This window comes from Monodon monoceros, unplaced genomic scaffold (genome assembly GCF_005190385.1).
Source record: "Monodon monoceros isolate NGI ecotype Baffin Bay Population unplaced genomic scaffold, NGI_Narwhal_1 Super_Scaffold_7, whole genome shotgun sequence".
NCBI lineage: Eukaryota > Metazoa > Chordata > Mammalia > Artiodactyla > Monodontidae > Monodon > Monodon monoceros.
The window spans coordinates 30,061,481-30,080,767 of NW_021703784.1; the positions used below are offsets into that span (position 1 = coordinate 30,061,481).

At 36.8% G+C, this 19,287-nt stretch overlaps 1 protein-coding gene across 1 annotated transcript in view; it reads left to right on the forward strand.

The window, feature by feature from the left end:
* Window positions 1-5: 5 nt before the first annotated feature.
* Window positions 6-19,287, forward strand: part of FOLH1B (folate hydrolase 1B) — a gene marked incomplete at its 5' end in the record, with an annotated part of 50,928 nt that continues 31,646 nt past the window's right edge. Inside the window, 4 exons of the mRNA XM_029209342.1 lie at window positions 6-89; window positions 12,386-12,511; window positions 13,300-13,486; window positions 16,608-16,701. Of these exons, the coding sequence (XP_029065175.1) occupies window positions 6-89; window positions 12,386-12,511; window positions 13,300-13,486; window positions 16,608-16,701 (491 nt within the window). The remainder of the gene's footprint in view (window positions 90-12,385; window positions 12,512-13,299; window positions 13,487-16,607; window positions 16,702-19,287) is intronic.

A 19,287-nucleotide genomic window follows, 5' to 3' on the forward strand; every position in this document is an offset into this window, starting at 1 on the left:
CATTATTTGAACCACCTCCTCCAGGATATGAAAATGTTTCAGATGTTGTTCCACCTTTTAGTGCCTTTTCTCCACATGGAATGCCAGAGGTAAAAATGCATGCAATAAAATAGAAATAACAAATAGAACTTCCTTATACATACAGGCAATAATTAAAGGGGTATTAAGGAGGTTTTTGATGTAATCCAAATTCACCTTTTTTAGTATTTAAGAAATAGAATTTCTTAGTAATAAAAAGGAATACATACTATTTTGTGTTCATAGTGTTTTTTAAGATAAAATTTACTACAATGAGATGGAGAAATCCAAAATGTACATTTATGGACTTTTGACAAATGCATACACCTGTGTAATGCAAACCCCATCGACATATAGAATACTACTATCACTTCAGAAAGTACTTTTGAGCCCCTTCTCAATCAACTCCACACACTCTCAAGGCAATCATTCTTCTGATTTTTTTTTTTTGCCACCTTTGATTAGTTTTGCCTATACTAGAAATTCATATAGATAGAATTGATAGCATGTAATCATTTGTGTCTATTTTCTTTCACTAAGCATAGGGTCTGTGAAATTCACATGTTTTGCATTTATCAGTAGATTTTTCCTTTTTATTGCCAAGTAATTTCCATTGTATGAAAATACTACATATCTTACTACCACTGTATAGCTTGGATTAATTTTCAAAGAACTTGAATGAGAATTTGAAATTGTTGCCATTTTCAATTGAAGAGTACAAATGTCCGTTTTAGAAAATGTTACGTGATTTACTCAATAAAGCATTGTCGGGGCTTCCCTTGTGGCGCAGTGGTTGAGAGTCTGCCTGCTGATGCAGGGGACACGGGTTCGTGCCCCAGTCCGGGAAGATCCCACATGCTGCGGAGCGGCTGGGCCTGCAAGCCATGGCCACTGAGCCTGCGTGTCCGGAGCCTGTGCTCTGCAACAGGAGAGGCCACAACAGTGAGAGGCCCGTGTACCGAAAAAAAAAAAAAAAGAATAAAGCAGTGTGTATAACTATCACTGAGATTTTACAGTAAATCCCCAGATTCTTGCATAGTACTTTGTTTTTTTATAAGAAAGTTAAATTTGAAAGAGTTGAATATAATTTATTAATGTCTTTTAAAATGTTATGTCTCCTACCATAATATTTAACATTAAGTAGCTTCAGTTTTGGACATACTGAGTTTGAGGTGCCTAGGATATATTCCAAGAAGTTGCTAATATACAATTGGGCCTATTGAAGTGTCACTCAATAGGGAGATAAGGGCTTGACTGTCATCAGAAACATCCTAAGTAAAAATTTACATTTAGAATTGAATTGACATTTAAAATTCTATCTTCACCAATTAGTTAAAATTTATTGCAAGAACATAAGGATGATTTAATATTTGGCAATGCCATGTTTTTTAATAAGTAAAGTTAAAAAACACACTATTTTTATTATTTTCTAATGTTTTGAATATTTGATTATCTTATAATTTAAAAACTCTCACAAACTTAGAATAGAATATTTTCTATTGGTTGTATGAAATTTACTTCAAATGAGTAGTTAACATCATAGTTAAGGGAACAGTATTAGAAAAATTCCCCCTAAATATTTGCACATAAATAGAATGCTTATAATCACTATAATTATTTCATAATTGACATGACATAGAAATAAGGTATATAAAAATTGGGAATGAAGAGATAGTATATTTTACAACTCAGGTGTCCTGAGGTCACCTAGACTTATTCCTCAAGGTAAGGCACATTACCATCATGGGTCCATGTAAGATCCCTAATTTAATTTCTTTCCTTTCATCTCTCATCCCTATTTTCAATCTCATTCCTCTTCTCCACTCCACTACACCCTGCCACTGACTCTAATTTATTTATACTTTTAGAAATGTATGTATTCTTACAAAAATATGGCCTTAATTTTGTGATTGGTGTATTTTAAATGTACGCAAATAATATTATACCTTAGGTCTTACTTGGTCTCTTACTGTTTTTCAATCAACTTTTTTTTTAATCTATTGCTTTATGTCAGAGTAGTTTGTTACTTTTCACTGTTGCATGTTATCCCATGTTATCATGCACACCACATGTAACTTATCCATTCTCTTAGTGGCATAAATTACCACAAACAGTGCTGGAGTGAATATGCTCATGTATGGGCTCTCTGTGTAAACTAAACCAGGTATGGGATTGCTGGTTTGTAGGGAATACTTCATTTCACACTGTCCAGAGTGTAGCAGTTTACTGGTCCCTCCAATACTGTATGAGTGTTCCTTTTTCCTCACATTTTCATCAATGGCTGAAGTTATGTAACTTTCTAAATTTTGCCCATCTAATTGTTTTGTTGTTGTTTTAATTTATTTTGATTCACATTTTTTTATTACAAATAAGATTGTACATCTCCAAATATATTTATTAGCTATGCTGTGTTTTTGCTCTGTGAAATGATTAATTATAGTCTTCTTTTCCTGTTGAGTTTCTGGCCTTTTTCTTATTAACTTCAGAGGTTTCTTAAATATTTTAGTTATTCATCTCTTATTGGTTTAGATATTGCAAACAGCTTCTCCTAAGTTTTTACCTATATTTGTTCATGTTATTTATGTTGCTTTTTACTGAAAAGGATTCTTTAATTGTGATATTGTCCAGTGTTCTCTTTATGTTTTCACACTTTGGGTCTTCATTAATTTCCTCATTCATTATTTTTTTAAACATCTTTATTGAAGTATAATTGCTTTACAAGGTTGTGTTAGTTTCTGCTGTATAATAAAGTGAATCAGCTATATGTATACATATATCCCCATATCCCCTCCCTCTTGCACCTAACATAGGCAGAACACTCTGTGACATAAATCACAGCAAGATCCTTTTTCACCCATATCCTAGAGAAATGGATATAAAGACAAAAATAAACAAATGAAAAAAATAAAAAAATAAACAAATGAGACCTAATGAAACTTAAAAGCTTTTGCACAGCAAAGGAAATTATAAACAATCATATAAAACACAGATTATGATTCCCATCACCTGAGTTTCAGTAGGTCTTGGGTGAAGCCTGAGAGTTTGTTTCCAGCAAGTTGCTAGATATTGTTGATTCTGCTGGTTCAAGATCCATGGTTTGAGAACCACTGGTCTCACATCCCAATTCTGTCTCTATTAACAAGAGCAGGAAGATGGAAGCTTAAAAGAAATGGAAAATTGTAGGCTAACAGTGCAAGATTGTATTTATTCCCAGTTATAGAACAATGGTACAGTGTAAATTTTACAAGAAGGTCATTGTCTGAAAATAAATATTTTTTTCTAACTAGCAGTGACAACTTGCATTTGCGAAGTGCCGAGAGGGCCTATCTGTCCACGCTTGTTTTCGTTTTCAAAGTTTACTGTCATTTTCAAACTAATATCTTCTCCAATCCCTTCTCCATCATAATTTGCTTTGTGAGGAGTGCAGATTTACTAAAAGATAGCCACAATTTACAGACATTTAAAGAAGTAGTCTTCTCAAAGTTGGTGATATTAAATATGAATAAATTTCAAGTAGAACATTTACACTAAAACAAAATTCACTGAAACCAAATTGGTTAATGGCTTTGTATTCACAGTAGTATAAGAGTGAGCTCCAGAGAAGACTAACAGTTATAAATCAGACATACAGTGCTATCATCAACAGTGCATTAATATTGCATTGGTCTTAGGAGGAAAAGTAATAGCTAAAACTAATCCTTTTACTGAAGCAAAGATTCAGATGTCACCTTCTCAATAGACTTTCTCCCTTTTTTGAAAATTGCACCCAACTGAGTACAGTACAAATTCCCTGTTTGCCTACTGTATTTAAACTTTTTTTTTGAATTTTTCTACAGAACTCATCACCTTTTAATATAATATACAATTTACTTAGTTATTAATTTTATTGTTTATTATCTTATCTCTCTGCTTTCCACATGAATGTAAGTTTCTTCAAGGACAGGGATTTGTTGTATCCCTAATTCCTAGAATGATATGCCCTCAACTAGTTTGTGGAATGAATCCTAAAATCAGCTTGGAAACAACCTTATGTCAATATGTTATAAATTTGTTGTGCACATGTTATGAGATGTAGTTAAAGAGGAAAATAATAACCAAAATAAAATGATAGGATATCAGAAATCGTGTAGGATAGGGACTTCAAACTCTAGGGTATGTGAAGACTTTCCAAAGGCAGACATAGGATCGTTTTAAATAAATCAGTTGCATCATCAATTTCTCAGTGGACTCTTTCATGGAATTGAGAACTAGCCCGTGGTGAGGTCCCGCTAGTACTCTGTCTCCACCTCCCTATTTACAGTTATTTTTCTCTTATTTTATGAATGAGAGACATCACTCATTCATCCTAAAACAAGATGAAGAATATCTCTGAGTAGTAAAAAAAATCTCTGGGGCTCCAAACAAAGAGACAATAGTGAAAGATTCTAATAGCTGGGTAACAAAGATTTGGCAAGTCAAATGGTTTATAGTTGAACAAAATTAAAGATGAGCCTAATTGAGTTTCCAGCTGGTATCATTAGAATTAACTTGGATAAAAGATCAGTGTGAGATTTAGGAGTTGTAACTTGGAAAGAGTTTAAATAATATAGGGAAATTCCATTTTTTATCATCCCCATCCTGAGGTTTCTCAGAACTTGTCTAAAAACAAGAAATGCAAATAGAGCTGAGAGTGAGTCCTGACTCATTCTGGAAGTAATTTATTCATCCGTAGATCCATGACCTAATGTTTTAACATCCCATAGCACTAAAAGTTGTATTTCAAGGAACATTTTATGCTTAGGTATGTATTATTTATAAAAGTTCGTAATGATGTTGTTAGGCTCAACTGATACTACTAATAATTATAATAGTAAATTACTCTTGAAGAATTTTCTTAACATGTACAGCTTGTCATAGGAAATAAATATTTTTAAGCACTATACACACACACACACACACACACACACACACACACACATTCTTAATCAAGGCAAGTTTGGCAGTGATTAATAAAAGACTTGCAAATATACCTGGATTCTAGGTAACAGAAACTGAAATGGAATTTAGCATGCTAGATGGTTATTAAGGAATGTTCTCTTGGGATCAGTATCTGTAGCAGGGAGGAGAAGGAAGCTGGAGTAGGCAGAGGGAGAAGCTGCCCCTCAATGCTAGCTCAAGGACAGCCTCAGCTGACCCAATGGGCAGCTCTGGAGTCAGAATAGCCTTTCAGGATTGTCCTGGGCTGGACAAAGATGTCCAGGTATTCATATTCCCACATTGATCAGTCATTGAACATGTGCATCCTAAGAAGGGGCATGACCTTGAACAAGGTGGCTGTCTGTAGCTGATCGTAAGCAAGGGGCTGACTCCTGAAGGCTGCCTGCAGAGAGCCTGCCCTGCAGCAGGAGCAAGAACATCTTCAGTGAAGGGGAATCGACACCAACACACTGGTGTCCAGCACAAATACATTTTACTTTAGAGTAAAATGCTTTAGGGAAAGGGGCAAATACAACTTCAAGGAGAAAAAGCGATGATAAAATTCTGACTGAAGAGTGTGGTTTTAAAGTGGATGATATTGAATAAAAAATCATTACAATATTTAAATTCCTTTGGATATAAATAAAAAGTGAGGCAAGACTGCTTCTAAAAATGTTAATATTTGTAATGTGCTGGAAATTGCATTGTTCACCACAACTTAAAGACATGACAAAAAATTTCAGATGTCAACTTAAAAATAAAGGGGGGGGGGCTACCCTGGTGGCGCAGTGGTTGAGAGTCTGCCTGCCGATGCAGGGGACATGGGTTCGTGCCCCGGTCCGGGAAGATCCCACATGCTGCGGAGCGGCTGGGCCCTTGAGCCATGGCCACTGAGCCTGCGCGTCCGGAGCCCGTGCTCCACAACGGGAGAGGCCACAGCAGTGAGAGGCCCGCGTACCACAAAAAATAAACAAATAAAATAAAAAAATAAAGGGGGGGGGGACCTTCAAGATGGTGGAGGAGTAAGATGTGGAGATCACCTTTTTCCCCAAAAATACATCAGAAATACATCTACATATGGAACAACTCCTACAGAACACCTACTGAATGCTTGCAGAAGACCTGACTTCCCAAAAAGCAAGAAATTCCCCACATACCTGGGTAGGGCAAAAGAAAGAAGAAACAAACAGACAAAAGAATAGGCATGGGACCTGCACCACTGGGAGGGAGCTGTGAAGGAGGAAAAGTTTCCACACACTAGGAAGCCCCTTCACTGGTGGAGACAGGGGGGTGGGCATGGGGCGGGAAGCTTCAGAGCCATGGAGGAGAGCGCAGCAACAGAGATGCAGAGGGCAAAGTGGGGAGATTCCTGAACAGAGGATCGGTGCCGACCAGCACTCACCAGGCCAAGAGGCCTGTCTGCTCACCTGCCAGGGCAGGTGGGGCTGGGAGCTGAGGCTCAGGCTTCGGAGGTCAGACCCCAGGGAGAGGACTGGGGTTGGCTGCATGAACACAGCCTGAAAGGGGCTAATGTGCCACAGCTAGCTGGGAGGGAGTCCGGGAAAAAGTTTGGAACTGCCAAAGAGTCAAAAGACCTCAGGGTGTGTGAGGAGAGGGGATTCACAGCACCGCCTAAATGAGTTCCAGAGATGGGCACAAGCCTAGGACACCAGAGACAGGCATGAAATGCTAAGGCTGTTACTGCAGCCACCAAGAATCCTGTGTGTCATAAACAGAAATACAGATCAATGGAACAGGATAGAAAGCCCACAGATAAACCCATGCACATATGGACAACTTATCTTTGATAAAGGAGGCAAGAATCTACAGTGGAGAAAAGACAGCCTCTTCAATAAGTGGTGCTGGGAAAACTGGACAGCTACATTTAAAAGAATGAAATTAGAACACTCCCTAACACCATACACAAAAATAAACTCAAAATGGATTAAAGAGCTAAATGTAAGGCCAGACACTATCAAACTCTTAGAGGAAAACATAGGCAGAACACTCTGTGACATAAATCACAGCAAGATCCTTTTTGACCCACCTCCTAGAGAAATGGAAATAAAAACAAAAATAAACAAATGGGACCTAATGAAACTTCAAAGCTTTTGCACAGTAAAGGAAACCATAAACAAGACCAAAAGACAACCCTCAGAATGGGAAAAATATTTGCAAATGAAGCAACTGACAAAGGATTAATCTCCAAAATTTACAAGCAGCTCATGCAGCTCAATAACAAAAAAACAAAAACCCACTCCAAAAACGGGCAGAAGACCTAAGTAGACATTTCTTCAAAGAAGATATACAGATTGCCAACAAACACATGAAAGAATGCTCAACATCATTAATCATTAGAGAAATGCAAATCAAAACTACAATGAGATATCATCTCACACCAGTCAGAATGGCCATCAACAAAAAATCTAGAAACAATAAATGTTGGAGAGGGTGTGGAGAAAAGGGAACCCTCTTGCACTGTTGGTGGGAATGCAAATTGATACAGCCACTATGGAGAACAGTATGGACGTTCCTTAAAAAACTAAAAATAGACCTACCATATGACCCAGCAATCCAACTACTGGGCATATACCCTGAGAAAACCATAATTCAAAAACAGTCATGTACCAAAATGTTCATTGCAGCTCTATTTACAATATCCAGGACATGGAAGAAACCTAAGTGTCCATCAACAGTTGAATGGATAAAGAAGATGTGGCACATATATACGATGGAATATTACTCAGCCATAATAAGAAATGAAACTGAGTTATTTGTAGTGAGGTAGATGGACCTAGAGTCTGTCATACAGAGTGAAGTAAGTCAGAAAGAGAAAAACAAATACCGTATGCTAACACATATATATGGAATCTAAGAAAGAAAAAAAAAGGTCATGAAGAACCTAGGGGTAAGATGGGAATAAAGACACAGACCTACTAGAGGATGGACTTGAGGGTATGGGGAGGGAGAAGGGTAAGCTGTGACAAAGTGAGAGAGTGGCATGGACATATATACACTACCAAATGTAAAACAGATAGCTAGTGGGAAGCAGCCACATAGCACAGGGAGATCAGCTTGGTAGTTTGTGACCACCTCTAGGGATGGGATAGGGAGGGTGGGAGGGATGGAGATGCAAGAGGGAAGAGATATGGGAACATATGTATATGTATAACTGATTCACTTTGTTATCAAGCAGAAACTAACACACCATTGTAAAGCAATTATACTCCAATAAAGATGTTAAAAAAAAAAAAAAAGAATCCTGTGTGCAAGCACAGGTCACTATCCACACCTCCCCTCCCAGGAGCCAGTGCAGTCCGTCACTGCCAGGGTCCTGTGACCCAGGGACAACTTCCCCAGGAGAGCACACGATGCCCTCAAGCTGTTGCAATGTCATGCTGGCCTCTGCCATTGCAGGCTTGCCCCACGTTCTGTACCCCTCTGGCCTGAGTGAGCCAGAGCCCCCAAATCAGCCGCTACTTTAACCCCCTCGTGTCTGGGTGAAGAACAGACACCAGAGGGTGACCTACATGCAGATGTGGGGTCAAAACCAAAGCTGAATCCCAGGAGCTTTGTGAACAAAGAAGAGAAGGGGAAATCTCTCTGTGCAGCCCCAGGAGCAGTGGATTAAATCTCCACAATCAATTTGATGTGCCCTGCATCTGGGGAATAACTCAATAGACAATGAGTCATCCCAAAACTGAGGCAGTGGACTTTGGGAGCAACTGTAGACTTGGGGTTTGCTTTCTGCATCTAATTTGTTTCTAGTTTTATGTTTATCATAGTTTAGTATTTAGAGCTTATTATCATAGGTAGCTTTGTTTATTGATTTGGTTGCTCTCTTCCTTTTTAAAATATATGTATATATTTTGTTTGTTTCTTTGTTTTCCTTTTTCTCTTTTTGTGAGTGTGTATCTGTATGCTTCTTTGTGTGATATTGTCTGTATAGGTTTGCTTTTACCATTTGTCCTAGTGTTCTGTCTGTCCATTTTTTTTTCTTTAGTATAGTTTTAGCACTTGTTATCATTGATGGATGTGTTTATTGGTTTGGTTGCTCTTTTTTTAAATTACTTTTTAATTTTAATAATTAATTTTAATTTTTTATTTTAATAACTTTATTTTATTATTTTCTTTTCTTTTTTTCTTTCCTCCCCTTTCTTCTGAGCTGTGTCGCTGACAGTGTCTTGGTGCTCTGTCTAGGTGTTAGGCCTGAGCCTCTTGAGGTGGGAGAGCTGAATTCAGGACTTTGGCCCACCAGAGACCTCCCAGCCCCTTGTAATATTAATTGGCGAGAACTCTCCCAGAGATCTCCATCTCAACACTAGGGCCCAGCTCCACTCAACGACCAGCAAGCTCCATTGCTGGACACCCCATGCCAAACAACTAGCAAGACAGGATCACAACCCCATCCATTAACAGAGAGGCTGCCTAAAATCATACTAAGTTCACAGACACCCCAAAACACACCAACAGATGTGGTCCTGCCCACCAGAAAGACAAGATCCAGCCTCATCCACCAGAACACAGGCCGCAATTCCCTCCACCAGGAAGCCTACACAACCCACTGAACCAACATTACCCACTGGAGGCAGACACCAAAAACAATGGGAACTATGAACCTGCAGGCTGCAAAAAGGAGACCCTAAACACAGTAAGTTAAGCAAAATGAGAAAACAGGAAAATACACAGCAGATGAAGGGCAAGGTTAAAACCCACCAGGCCAAAAAATGAAGAGGAAATAGACAGTCTACCTGAAAAAGAATTCAGAGTAATGATAGTAAAGATGATCCAAAACCATGGAAACAGAATGGAGAAAATACAAGAAACGTTTAACAAGGACCTAAAAGAACTAAAGAGCAAACAAACAATGATGAACAATACAATAAATGAAAGTAAAAATTCTCTAGAGGAAACAATAGCAGAATAAATGAGGCTGAAGAATGGAAAAGTGACCTGGAAGATAAAATAGTGATAAAAACTACCACAGAGCAGAAAAAAGAAAAAAGGAAAAAAAAGAATTAAGGACAGTCTCAGAGACCTCTGGGACAGCATTAAACGCATGAACATTCAAATTATAGGGGTCCTAGAAGAAGAAGAGAAAAAGAAAGGGACTGCAAAAATATTGGAAGAGATTATAGTTGAAAACTTCCCTAATATGGGAAAGGAAATAGTCAATCAAGACCAGGAAGCGCAGAGAGCCCCATACAGTATAAATCCAAGGAGAAACATGCCAGGACACATATTAATCATACTATCAAAAATTAAATACAAAGAAAAAATACTAAAAGCACCAAGAGAAAAGCACCAAATATCATACAAGGGAATCCCCATAAGGTTAACAGCTGATTTTTCAGCAGAAATTCTGAAAGCCAGAAGGGACTGGAAGGACATATTGAAAGTGATGAAAGGGAAAAACATACAACCAAGATTACTCTACCCAACAAGGATCTCATTCAGATTTGACAGAGAAATTAAAACCTTTACAGACAACAAAAACCAAGAGAATTCAGCAACACCAAACCAGCTTTACAGCAAATGCTAAAGGAACTTCTCTAGGCAGAAATACAAGAGAAGGAAAAGACCTACAGTAATAAACATAAAACAATTAAGAAAATGGTAATACAAACATACATATTGATAATTACCTTAAATGTAAATGGACTAATGAAGCTTAAAAGATTTTGCACAGCAAGGAAACCATAAACAAGACAAAAAGACAACCCTCAGAATGGGAGAAAATATTTGCAAATGAAGCAACTGACAAAGGATTAGTCTCCAAAATATAGAAGAAGCTCATGCAGCTCAATATCAAAATCAAGCAACCCAATCCAAAAATGGGTAAAAGACTAAACAGACATTTCTTCAGAGAGTATATACAGATTGCCCACAAAGACATGAAAGGATGCTCAACATCACTAATCATTAGAGAAATGCAAATCAAAAGTACAATTTGGTATTACCTCATACCAGTCAGAATGGCCATCATCAAAAAGTCTACAAACAATAAATGCTGGAGAGGGTGTAGAGGAAAGGGAACCCTCTTGCACTGTTGGTGGGAATGTAAATTGATACAGCCACTATGGAGGTTCCTTAAAAAATTTGAAAAGAACTACCATACATACGACCCAGCAATCCCACTACTGGGCATATATACCCTGAGAAAACCATAATTCAAAAATAGACATGTATCACAATGTTCACTGCAGCACTGTTTATAATAGCCAGGACATGGAAGCAAACTAAGTGTCCATCATCAGATGAATGGGTGAAGAAGATATGGCACATATATACAATATAATATTAGCCATAAAAAGAAATGAAATTGAGTTATTTGTAGTGAGGTGGATGGACCTAGAATCTGTCATACAGAGTGAAGTAAGTCAGAAAGAGAAAAACAAATACTGTATGCTAACACATATATATGGAATCTAAAAATTTTTTTTAAAAGTGGTTTTGAAGAACCTAGGGGTAGGACAGGAATAAAGACAAAGATGTAGAGAATGGACTTGAGGACACAGGAAGGGGGAAGGGTAACCTGGGACGACGTGAGAGAGTGGCATGGACATATATACACTACCAAAGGTAAAATAGATGGCTAGTGGGAAGCAGCCGCATAGCACAGGGAGATCAGCTCAGTGCTTTGTGACCACCTAGAGGGTTGGGATAGGGAGGGTGGGAGGGAGATGCAAGAGGGAGGGGATATGGGGATGTATGTATACCTATAGCTGATTCGCTTTGTTATACAGCAGAAACTAACACACCATTGTAAAGCAATTATACTCCAATAAAGATGTTTAAAAAAATCCAAAAAATAATAATAAAAAATAAAGGAGGGATACATTTCTCTTCAAAAATAATCTAGGGAGTAGGTGAGCAAAAAAAATGTGTGAAGAACACTGATCTAATCTAACAGGCCATTTTACAAATGATAATGTTGATACTCCGAGATGTTAGAATACTCTCACCTAATCCTGAAGCCAGACCCGTAAAGCAGTATTACCTGACATTTCTTTTTTACCTGGTGGTGTGAAGACCTATTGTGAATATACTTCAAAGAGAATACAGCTTTCATCTAGGACTTTTTCACCTCGGATATCTGACCCCTGCCAAATTGCAGTGTGTATATTTATGTGCATTTTTCTGATGAACGCTTCTACAGTTTTATGGTCACTTTACAGGAGACATCAACATAAACAGAACTTAATAGTTAACTCATAAGTCTCTACCCAGGTAATTGCCTTCTTAATTCAAGTTCATTTCTCTGTTGAATCTCTTACCTGAGGCTCATGCTTTTCTGACCCTCTTGCATACTCTTGTCTCTTACCTCTTTCAAAGATGTGAAACAGTCTTCACGCAGAAAAACCTCTTTTATTAAATCTTACTTGTAGTAAGTCATCCGTGATCTCAACAGGGTGACCTAGTCTATGTTAACTACGCACGAACTGAAGACTTCTTTAAACTAGAGCGGGACATGAAAATTAATTGCTCTGGGAAGATTCTGATTGCCAGATATGGGAAAATTTTCAGAGGAAATAAGGTAAAAAAATAATTTTTTTTTCTTTTCCACAAAAATAAAAAGTTATATTGTATCTTACATGGGTAGAACCACATCCTTAAAACTTTTGGAGGACTGTGATCTTCTCATACTCTGTACCAGCCCATCTAATAGGGAAGATACATTTTCTAGCTTATATACAGGGGTTTTAAACTGGGTCATTTGAATTCGGCCAGGGTAGAAGTTCAGGGAAACAGAACAGGTTTTTTCCATACCTACACATTATGCCTGTGGTCTACAAAGAAGCATGCATTTGATTTGTTGTTAACCTTCAGTATCTTTGTTTTAAATGTTACCTTTGAAAATATTTACTAAATTAAATTTTAGTATTCTTATTATAGGTAATGAGAGAAACCAATTTATACACAGCAGTTTTGAAAGTTACTAACACTTAATTTGGCTTGATTTGCTAATATTTTTTCCTCTTTTGTGGGAAGCTAAATTTCAGAAATATTCCCTCTCAACCGTAGAAGAAATGGGAGTCTAGACTGTGGAGTCTACTTGCTTATTGTGCTTCTAGACTAGAGGAAGGAAGTAGCACATACTCACTACCACTAATATGTACATTTTTAAAATCTGCTGCTCTGAGGGCTGATTCAGCCCTGGAAACTCATTTTTAGAGCTTGCAGTAGGAAAAAGAAAAAGCCAACTCTCTGTGAGATGTCCCTTGTTTTAAGTCTAAGGATAAAAGATTGAAGATAAGGTTTAGCTACTTATTTAAGTGTAATTTTGAGTTACCAACCTAAAATAAGAAAGGCTGTCTATTCCAGGTTAAAAATGCCCAGCTGGCTGGGGCCAAAGGGATCATTTTGTACTCAGATCCTGCTGATTACTTTGCTCCCGGGGTGGAGTCCTATCCAGGTGGTTGGAATCTTCCTGGAGGTGGTGTTCAGCGTGGAAATATCTTAAATCTTAATGGTGCAGGGGACCCTCTCACACCTGGCTACCCGGCAAATGGTGAGTGACCAGGCCTTAATCATCACAAAAACCTTAACATTGTAAAGTGATTTTACCAAAGGATTTCCTTTGACACATGGATAAAGTATGTCTTTTTCTCGTTCTCTTTGTATCTAAGAATAAAGGAATTTGAACTCAGAAAATTGTTGGTTCGGGTCCCTTATCCCTTATTTGGAATCCTTGGGTCTGATAGGTTTTGAAATGCAGACATTTTCAGATATTTAAAAGTAATATGGTACATATACCATTTCTGGCATAACATTCACATAGGAGGCTGGAGCATAAAATGGGAAGCAAGCATGTAAATATTTTTGCAGTAAAATGTATGAATAATCATATTAAGCAGAGGAATGTAAGTAGTATAAATAGTCTGTCTGCTCAGGTCAGATCTTGCTTCCAAATTAGTTTACATCAGATCACGTTTTGTTGACAAGTAAATTCCCCCCAATTAATGGATTTCTCAGTTTTTAAAATTTCTAGTTGTAGATAAGGGATAGTAGAACAAAAGAAGTTCTATAAATCCCTGAAATGACATTTAGAATTTAGAACCTAGAAAATGCTTATTGTATCATTGCTGTATAAAGATAATAGTGATCACTTTCAAGGAGTATTTCCTAAATGCTAGCTCTTACATGCATTAACAACCCTATAAGCTTCGTTGTGTTATTATCTCTACTTGACAGAGGAGGGAAGAGAGACTAGAAGTAAGCAAACTCTGCCCTAGACCATCACACCACTAAATGAGGAGTGGGGATTCAAATTCAGATGGTCTGGCTCCGGAGTCCACATGTTTGTCTTATGCTGAAATGCTCTGCTGTAAAACAGTAGATCATTAACAAAGGGAGCTAATTTATTTTGAATGTACTCAGCTAGTTGATGACATTTACAAAAATCTGTGATCACTTAATTTGTGTGGTTTAAAACTAACTATGGTGTGTACCTTGGATAAAATGGTTACCAAGTATCCATGGCATTTCCATATTTATATTTCATCTGGTTTTTCTATCAAATTGTAAACTCCTTTAAAGTTTATGCATTTTTTCTTCGTAAATCTTCTTGGAATATAGTACATTATCATAGATTTTTTTTAAGCAATACATATTATCCTATAATAAAATCACATAAGTCTACCTGAACTTTACTTACTTAGCCTTTTTATTCCCAAGTTTTGAAAAATGCAACTTCTCCCAAGCTCTCTTGGTTATATAAAGTTAAAATTGTACCTCCTGCTGATGCAGGGGACACCGGTTCGTGCCCCGGTCCGGGAAGATCCCACATGCCACGGAGTGGCTGGGCCCGTGAGCCATGGCTGCTGAGCCTGCGCGTCCGGAGCCTGTGCTCCGCAATGGGAGAGGCCACAGCAGTGAGAGGCCCGCATACCACAAAAAAAACCCACAAAAAACATATGAACATAAAATAAGATTAACTGGACTATTTCTGTTTATTATCCTCAAATTTAAAAGATGACATTGTAGAAAGAAAAATCATGTTATCCCTGTGAGGCTTGCATTTGTTGAATTCCCTTTTGTGCCCTATTTTTTTTCTTTTCCTTTTAATTTTAGTTTTTATTATGGAATAGTTCTAACATACAAAAAAATAGAGAAAATTATCACCACTTTGTCAATCTTATTTTATCTCTTCATCTTTCCTTTTGCATTATTACCCTAAAGAATTTTAAAACAAATCCCATGCAACATATTATTATGTCATTTTACTATAAAAAGAATAGCTTTTATAATCCCCTAAAGCTCTTATAATTTAAAATTTTGAAGAAAAAAATGGAAAAATAGCTCTTATTTTTCTTAAATCTGAAGAAATGACAGAAAATGTGTTTTTATTTTGAGGTGGAGTTTACATGTAACAAAACACACAGGTCTTGAGTTAATTCAATAATTTTTTAAAATTGCATGTATCTATATCACTCAAAATAAGATATAGGACATTTCTATGACTCCAGAAAGTTCTCTGGTGCCCCTTTCTGGTCAATTTTTACCATATCCCCCTAGAAGCAACCACTTTCTGATATCTGTCATCATTGATTAGTTTGGTTTTGAGCTTCATATAAATGGAATCAGATAGTAACTATTCTTTTGTGTGTTGGTGGAAAATCAAATAACAGTCAAGCTAAGAAGAAAGAAAAGAGAATTTTATTTGAGTCAAACTGAGGATTATAACCCAGGGAACAGATTTGCAGAAGCTCTGAGAACTGTTCCATTGGTCAGGAGTTAGAGATGCAATTTTATTTTATTTTATTTTATTTTTGAGATGCAATTTTATACATTTCTGAGACAAAGAATTTCTGTGTTATATTGACAAGTTAGCATTCTACATAAAGTTGATCAAAGATGTTTTGGTCAATACAGCTCCCTGTATGGGATGAAAAAGAAATTAAAATAACCTTAAAACTACAACGTTGGTGTCTGAATGAAGCAGCCATTTTTCTTAAAGGTTGATTACATCCTCCTGTTTGAGGAGGCCTGGTTAATGTACAATACAGATGCACATTGCACATTGGGGAAGGTCTACCACAAAGCGGGCATATTATTTTTTTCCTTTCTTAGTTTGATTTTCCAGTCATAGAAAAATTTATGATTTTCCCTCATCATTTGCCTTGCTGCTCTCACTCAGGACAACGATTAGAGATTCGTCGTGTTATTGTGTGTGTTAATAGTTTCTTCCCTTTACTTGCTGAGTAGAATTCTATTATGGGACTGTTCTACAAATTGCTTATTCATTCTCCTATTTACAAACAGCTGGACTGTGTCCCATATGGGCTACCTAGATTCAGCTGCTATGAGCAATTTTGTGCAGGTCTTTTTGTGGACATATGTTTCCATCTTTCTTGGGTAAATACCTAGGAGTGTAATTGTTCTGCCATAGGGCATAATTCTGTATAACATTACTTTTCAAAGAAGTTATTTAAAGTGACTCTCTAATTATACATTCTTACAAGAATGTATGAGAGTTTCAGTTGCTCCACATTTTCGCTAACATTTGAAACTGTCTTTCTAATTGTAACAGTTCTAGCAGATGCAATTTAAGAATGTGTTTAATCTGATTTACAGAGAACATTTTGAAAGGGACTCCATTTTTATTAGAAGTATGTTCAACTTTTTTTCAGAATATGCTTATAGACGTGAAATCGCAGAGGCTGTCGGTCTTCCAAGTATTCCTGTTCATCCAATTGGATACTATGATGCACAGAAGCTCCTAGAGTAAGTTTGTAAGAAACAAACAGATGGCTATTTGGGTAATTCTCTTTACTGGCAATCTTCAACTTTCATGCTTTTATCTCCATTATTTGATACTGAAGTTTTCTGTGCTCAATTTTTACCATACCCCCCTAGAAGCAACCACTTTCTGATATCTGTCATCATTGATTAGTTTGGTTTTGAACTTGATATAAATGGAATCAGATAGTGTCTATTCTTTTGTGTGTTGGCAGAAAATCAAATAAGCATACAATTTTATCACCATTTTATAGAACAGTGGTTCTAACCTGGGATTTGCTTTAAATACTGGTATCCAGTGTGTGACAGCCATGAAAGTGAGTCTTTCAGATCATCAACTGTGGGGAGTGTCATTGATAAGGTGCTCCACTGTGTTTTGAAATCCATCACCCTGTTTGTATCAAGGCCATGTTTCCCATAGATGCTCCCAGTCAGTAACTAAATGCAGCAAGGGTACTAAATGAGGCCCATTACTGGGAGGCATGGGACTCCTCTTTTGGGAGACTCTGGCTCAGGACTCCCTGACAGCCTTGCTATCAAGGGATTCTGCCACCAGCACTCTTCTTTCTTCGTTTTCTCTTTTACCCCATTTCTGACCTGCATTGCAGTCTGATGGCTTTCTCAGCCTCTCTTAGCTCCCTTGCTATTTCCTTCACACATCTTTCCTGTAATAAATCTCTTACTTATTGAAACCTCTTATTGTCTACTTCTTGGTGGACCTGGAATAATGCCCTTTGAAAGCATCTTCCATTGATTTTCATCTTTATCCATTCCACTTCTTCCTCGGCTTTCACTATTGAAGGTTCTCCAAAGTTGTTATTGTTTAACCTGACATTGGAGCTCTTTCCTCTTTCCTGTCCTGCTTTCCCCCATCTGCATGTCCCTTCGTCTCCATTATCCTTGAGGAGGGGAGAGAACACTGACTTCTCTGAAAGTAGAATCACTGGAGACCAAAGCATCCGGCCAGTTAGTCCCTTTTCTTCTTTGAGTTTAAGGCATTCTTAATCATTTTATTCTAGAATGTATAAGAAAACTTATTTATGACCTAGTTCAGTGCCCTCATTTTTACAGGTGAGGAGGCTGTCATCAGAGAATTGGAGGTGTCTGTCCAATTTAAGGGCAGATTAAGGAATAGCAAGCACCCTGGTCTTTTTTTCTTTTGAGCTCTTAGCTTTACCACATGGGTTAAGATTCAGGATGGGGCACAACTTTTCAGGGCACCACGGACTATGTGTTTGTGTAAATATAAAGTCTAAATATTCATTATATTTAAAAGATGAACATGATTGTAGCTTTACCTGTGATAGTGGAAAATTGTAAACAACACAAATCTTCAATAATTGATAAGTAGTTAAATATATTACTGTCTATGACAGTACATGAAGCCATTAAAATATCTGTTGTACAAGAGTATTTAACAATGTGGGTGCATGCTTATGCTATACTATTAAATAGAAAAAGTAGATTTCAAATATATATATATATATATATATATAAAATAATCCCTAAATTATAAGTTTTAAAAAGTGAACCTGTATTATCTTTGTAGTTAGAAAAAGAGTGCATGGAAGGAAAGAAGGAAGGATTATACAGAATTGGACGTGAGGTTTATTTAACCATGTCTACCATTTGACTGCTCTGGTAAACTAGTTGAATTTGGCTATGCCCTAACTGGGTAGTAGAATTATTAATACTTGATCAAAAAAATTACCAAATGTAAGTCAGCTTTAGTAAGTCATTTTGTAAATGCAATCATCATTAAATAACATAAATTCTATGGAAGTATATTTTGCATTCAAAACACCATGATTAAAAATGAATTTTGGTAGTACAGAAATGTATTAAAAATGTATTTGGAAGGAGAAGATGATCTGTGTATACTAAAAGCAATAAGATAATTTCTGTTTTACCATCCATACCTTCTAAGGTATAGTGAAATGTTCTAGACTGGAATTTAGTCATAAAACATTTTAAGAACATGTAATTTGTTTATGAATTTAATTGGGAGTATTTACTCCCTCTGCATAATTATCTAGGGAGTGTGCTACGTATCCATTATAGTCAGTTCTCATATTCCCACAAATGGTTAGCAGTGTAACATTATGTATTAATTAGAATAGACAGTATTTTACAAATTGGATATATCATAAAATGAAAGTTTCTTAACAAGTATTTGAGAAGAAGAGGAGAGACATAAAGTTATATAATGGCCCAGGTATGCCGAGAACTTTAATAAAAAGTTGATGAAATGTGAATTATAGAAAAAAGGAAATTGTGTTTACCTAGGTGGGAGAAAAGGGGAACAGGGTGTGTGTTCTTTCTTATTCTTTTTTGCATCTGTACTGAAGGGAATGTGGTTACATGGTTTCTTTTTGTCTCTCTGAGTAACTATCAGGATTATAATGACAGCAACGACAATAATAATAAAGACAATGATAATAGCATCTAACATGCATAGAGTGCTAATTATATTCTAGCACTTACTTTTTGCTAAATGATTACATACTGTTTATCAATTAGCCCATAAAACAACTACATGAGTTAGTATTGTGATAACTAATTTTACAAATA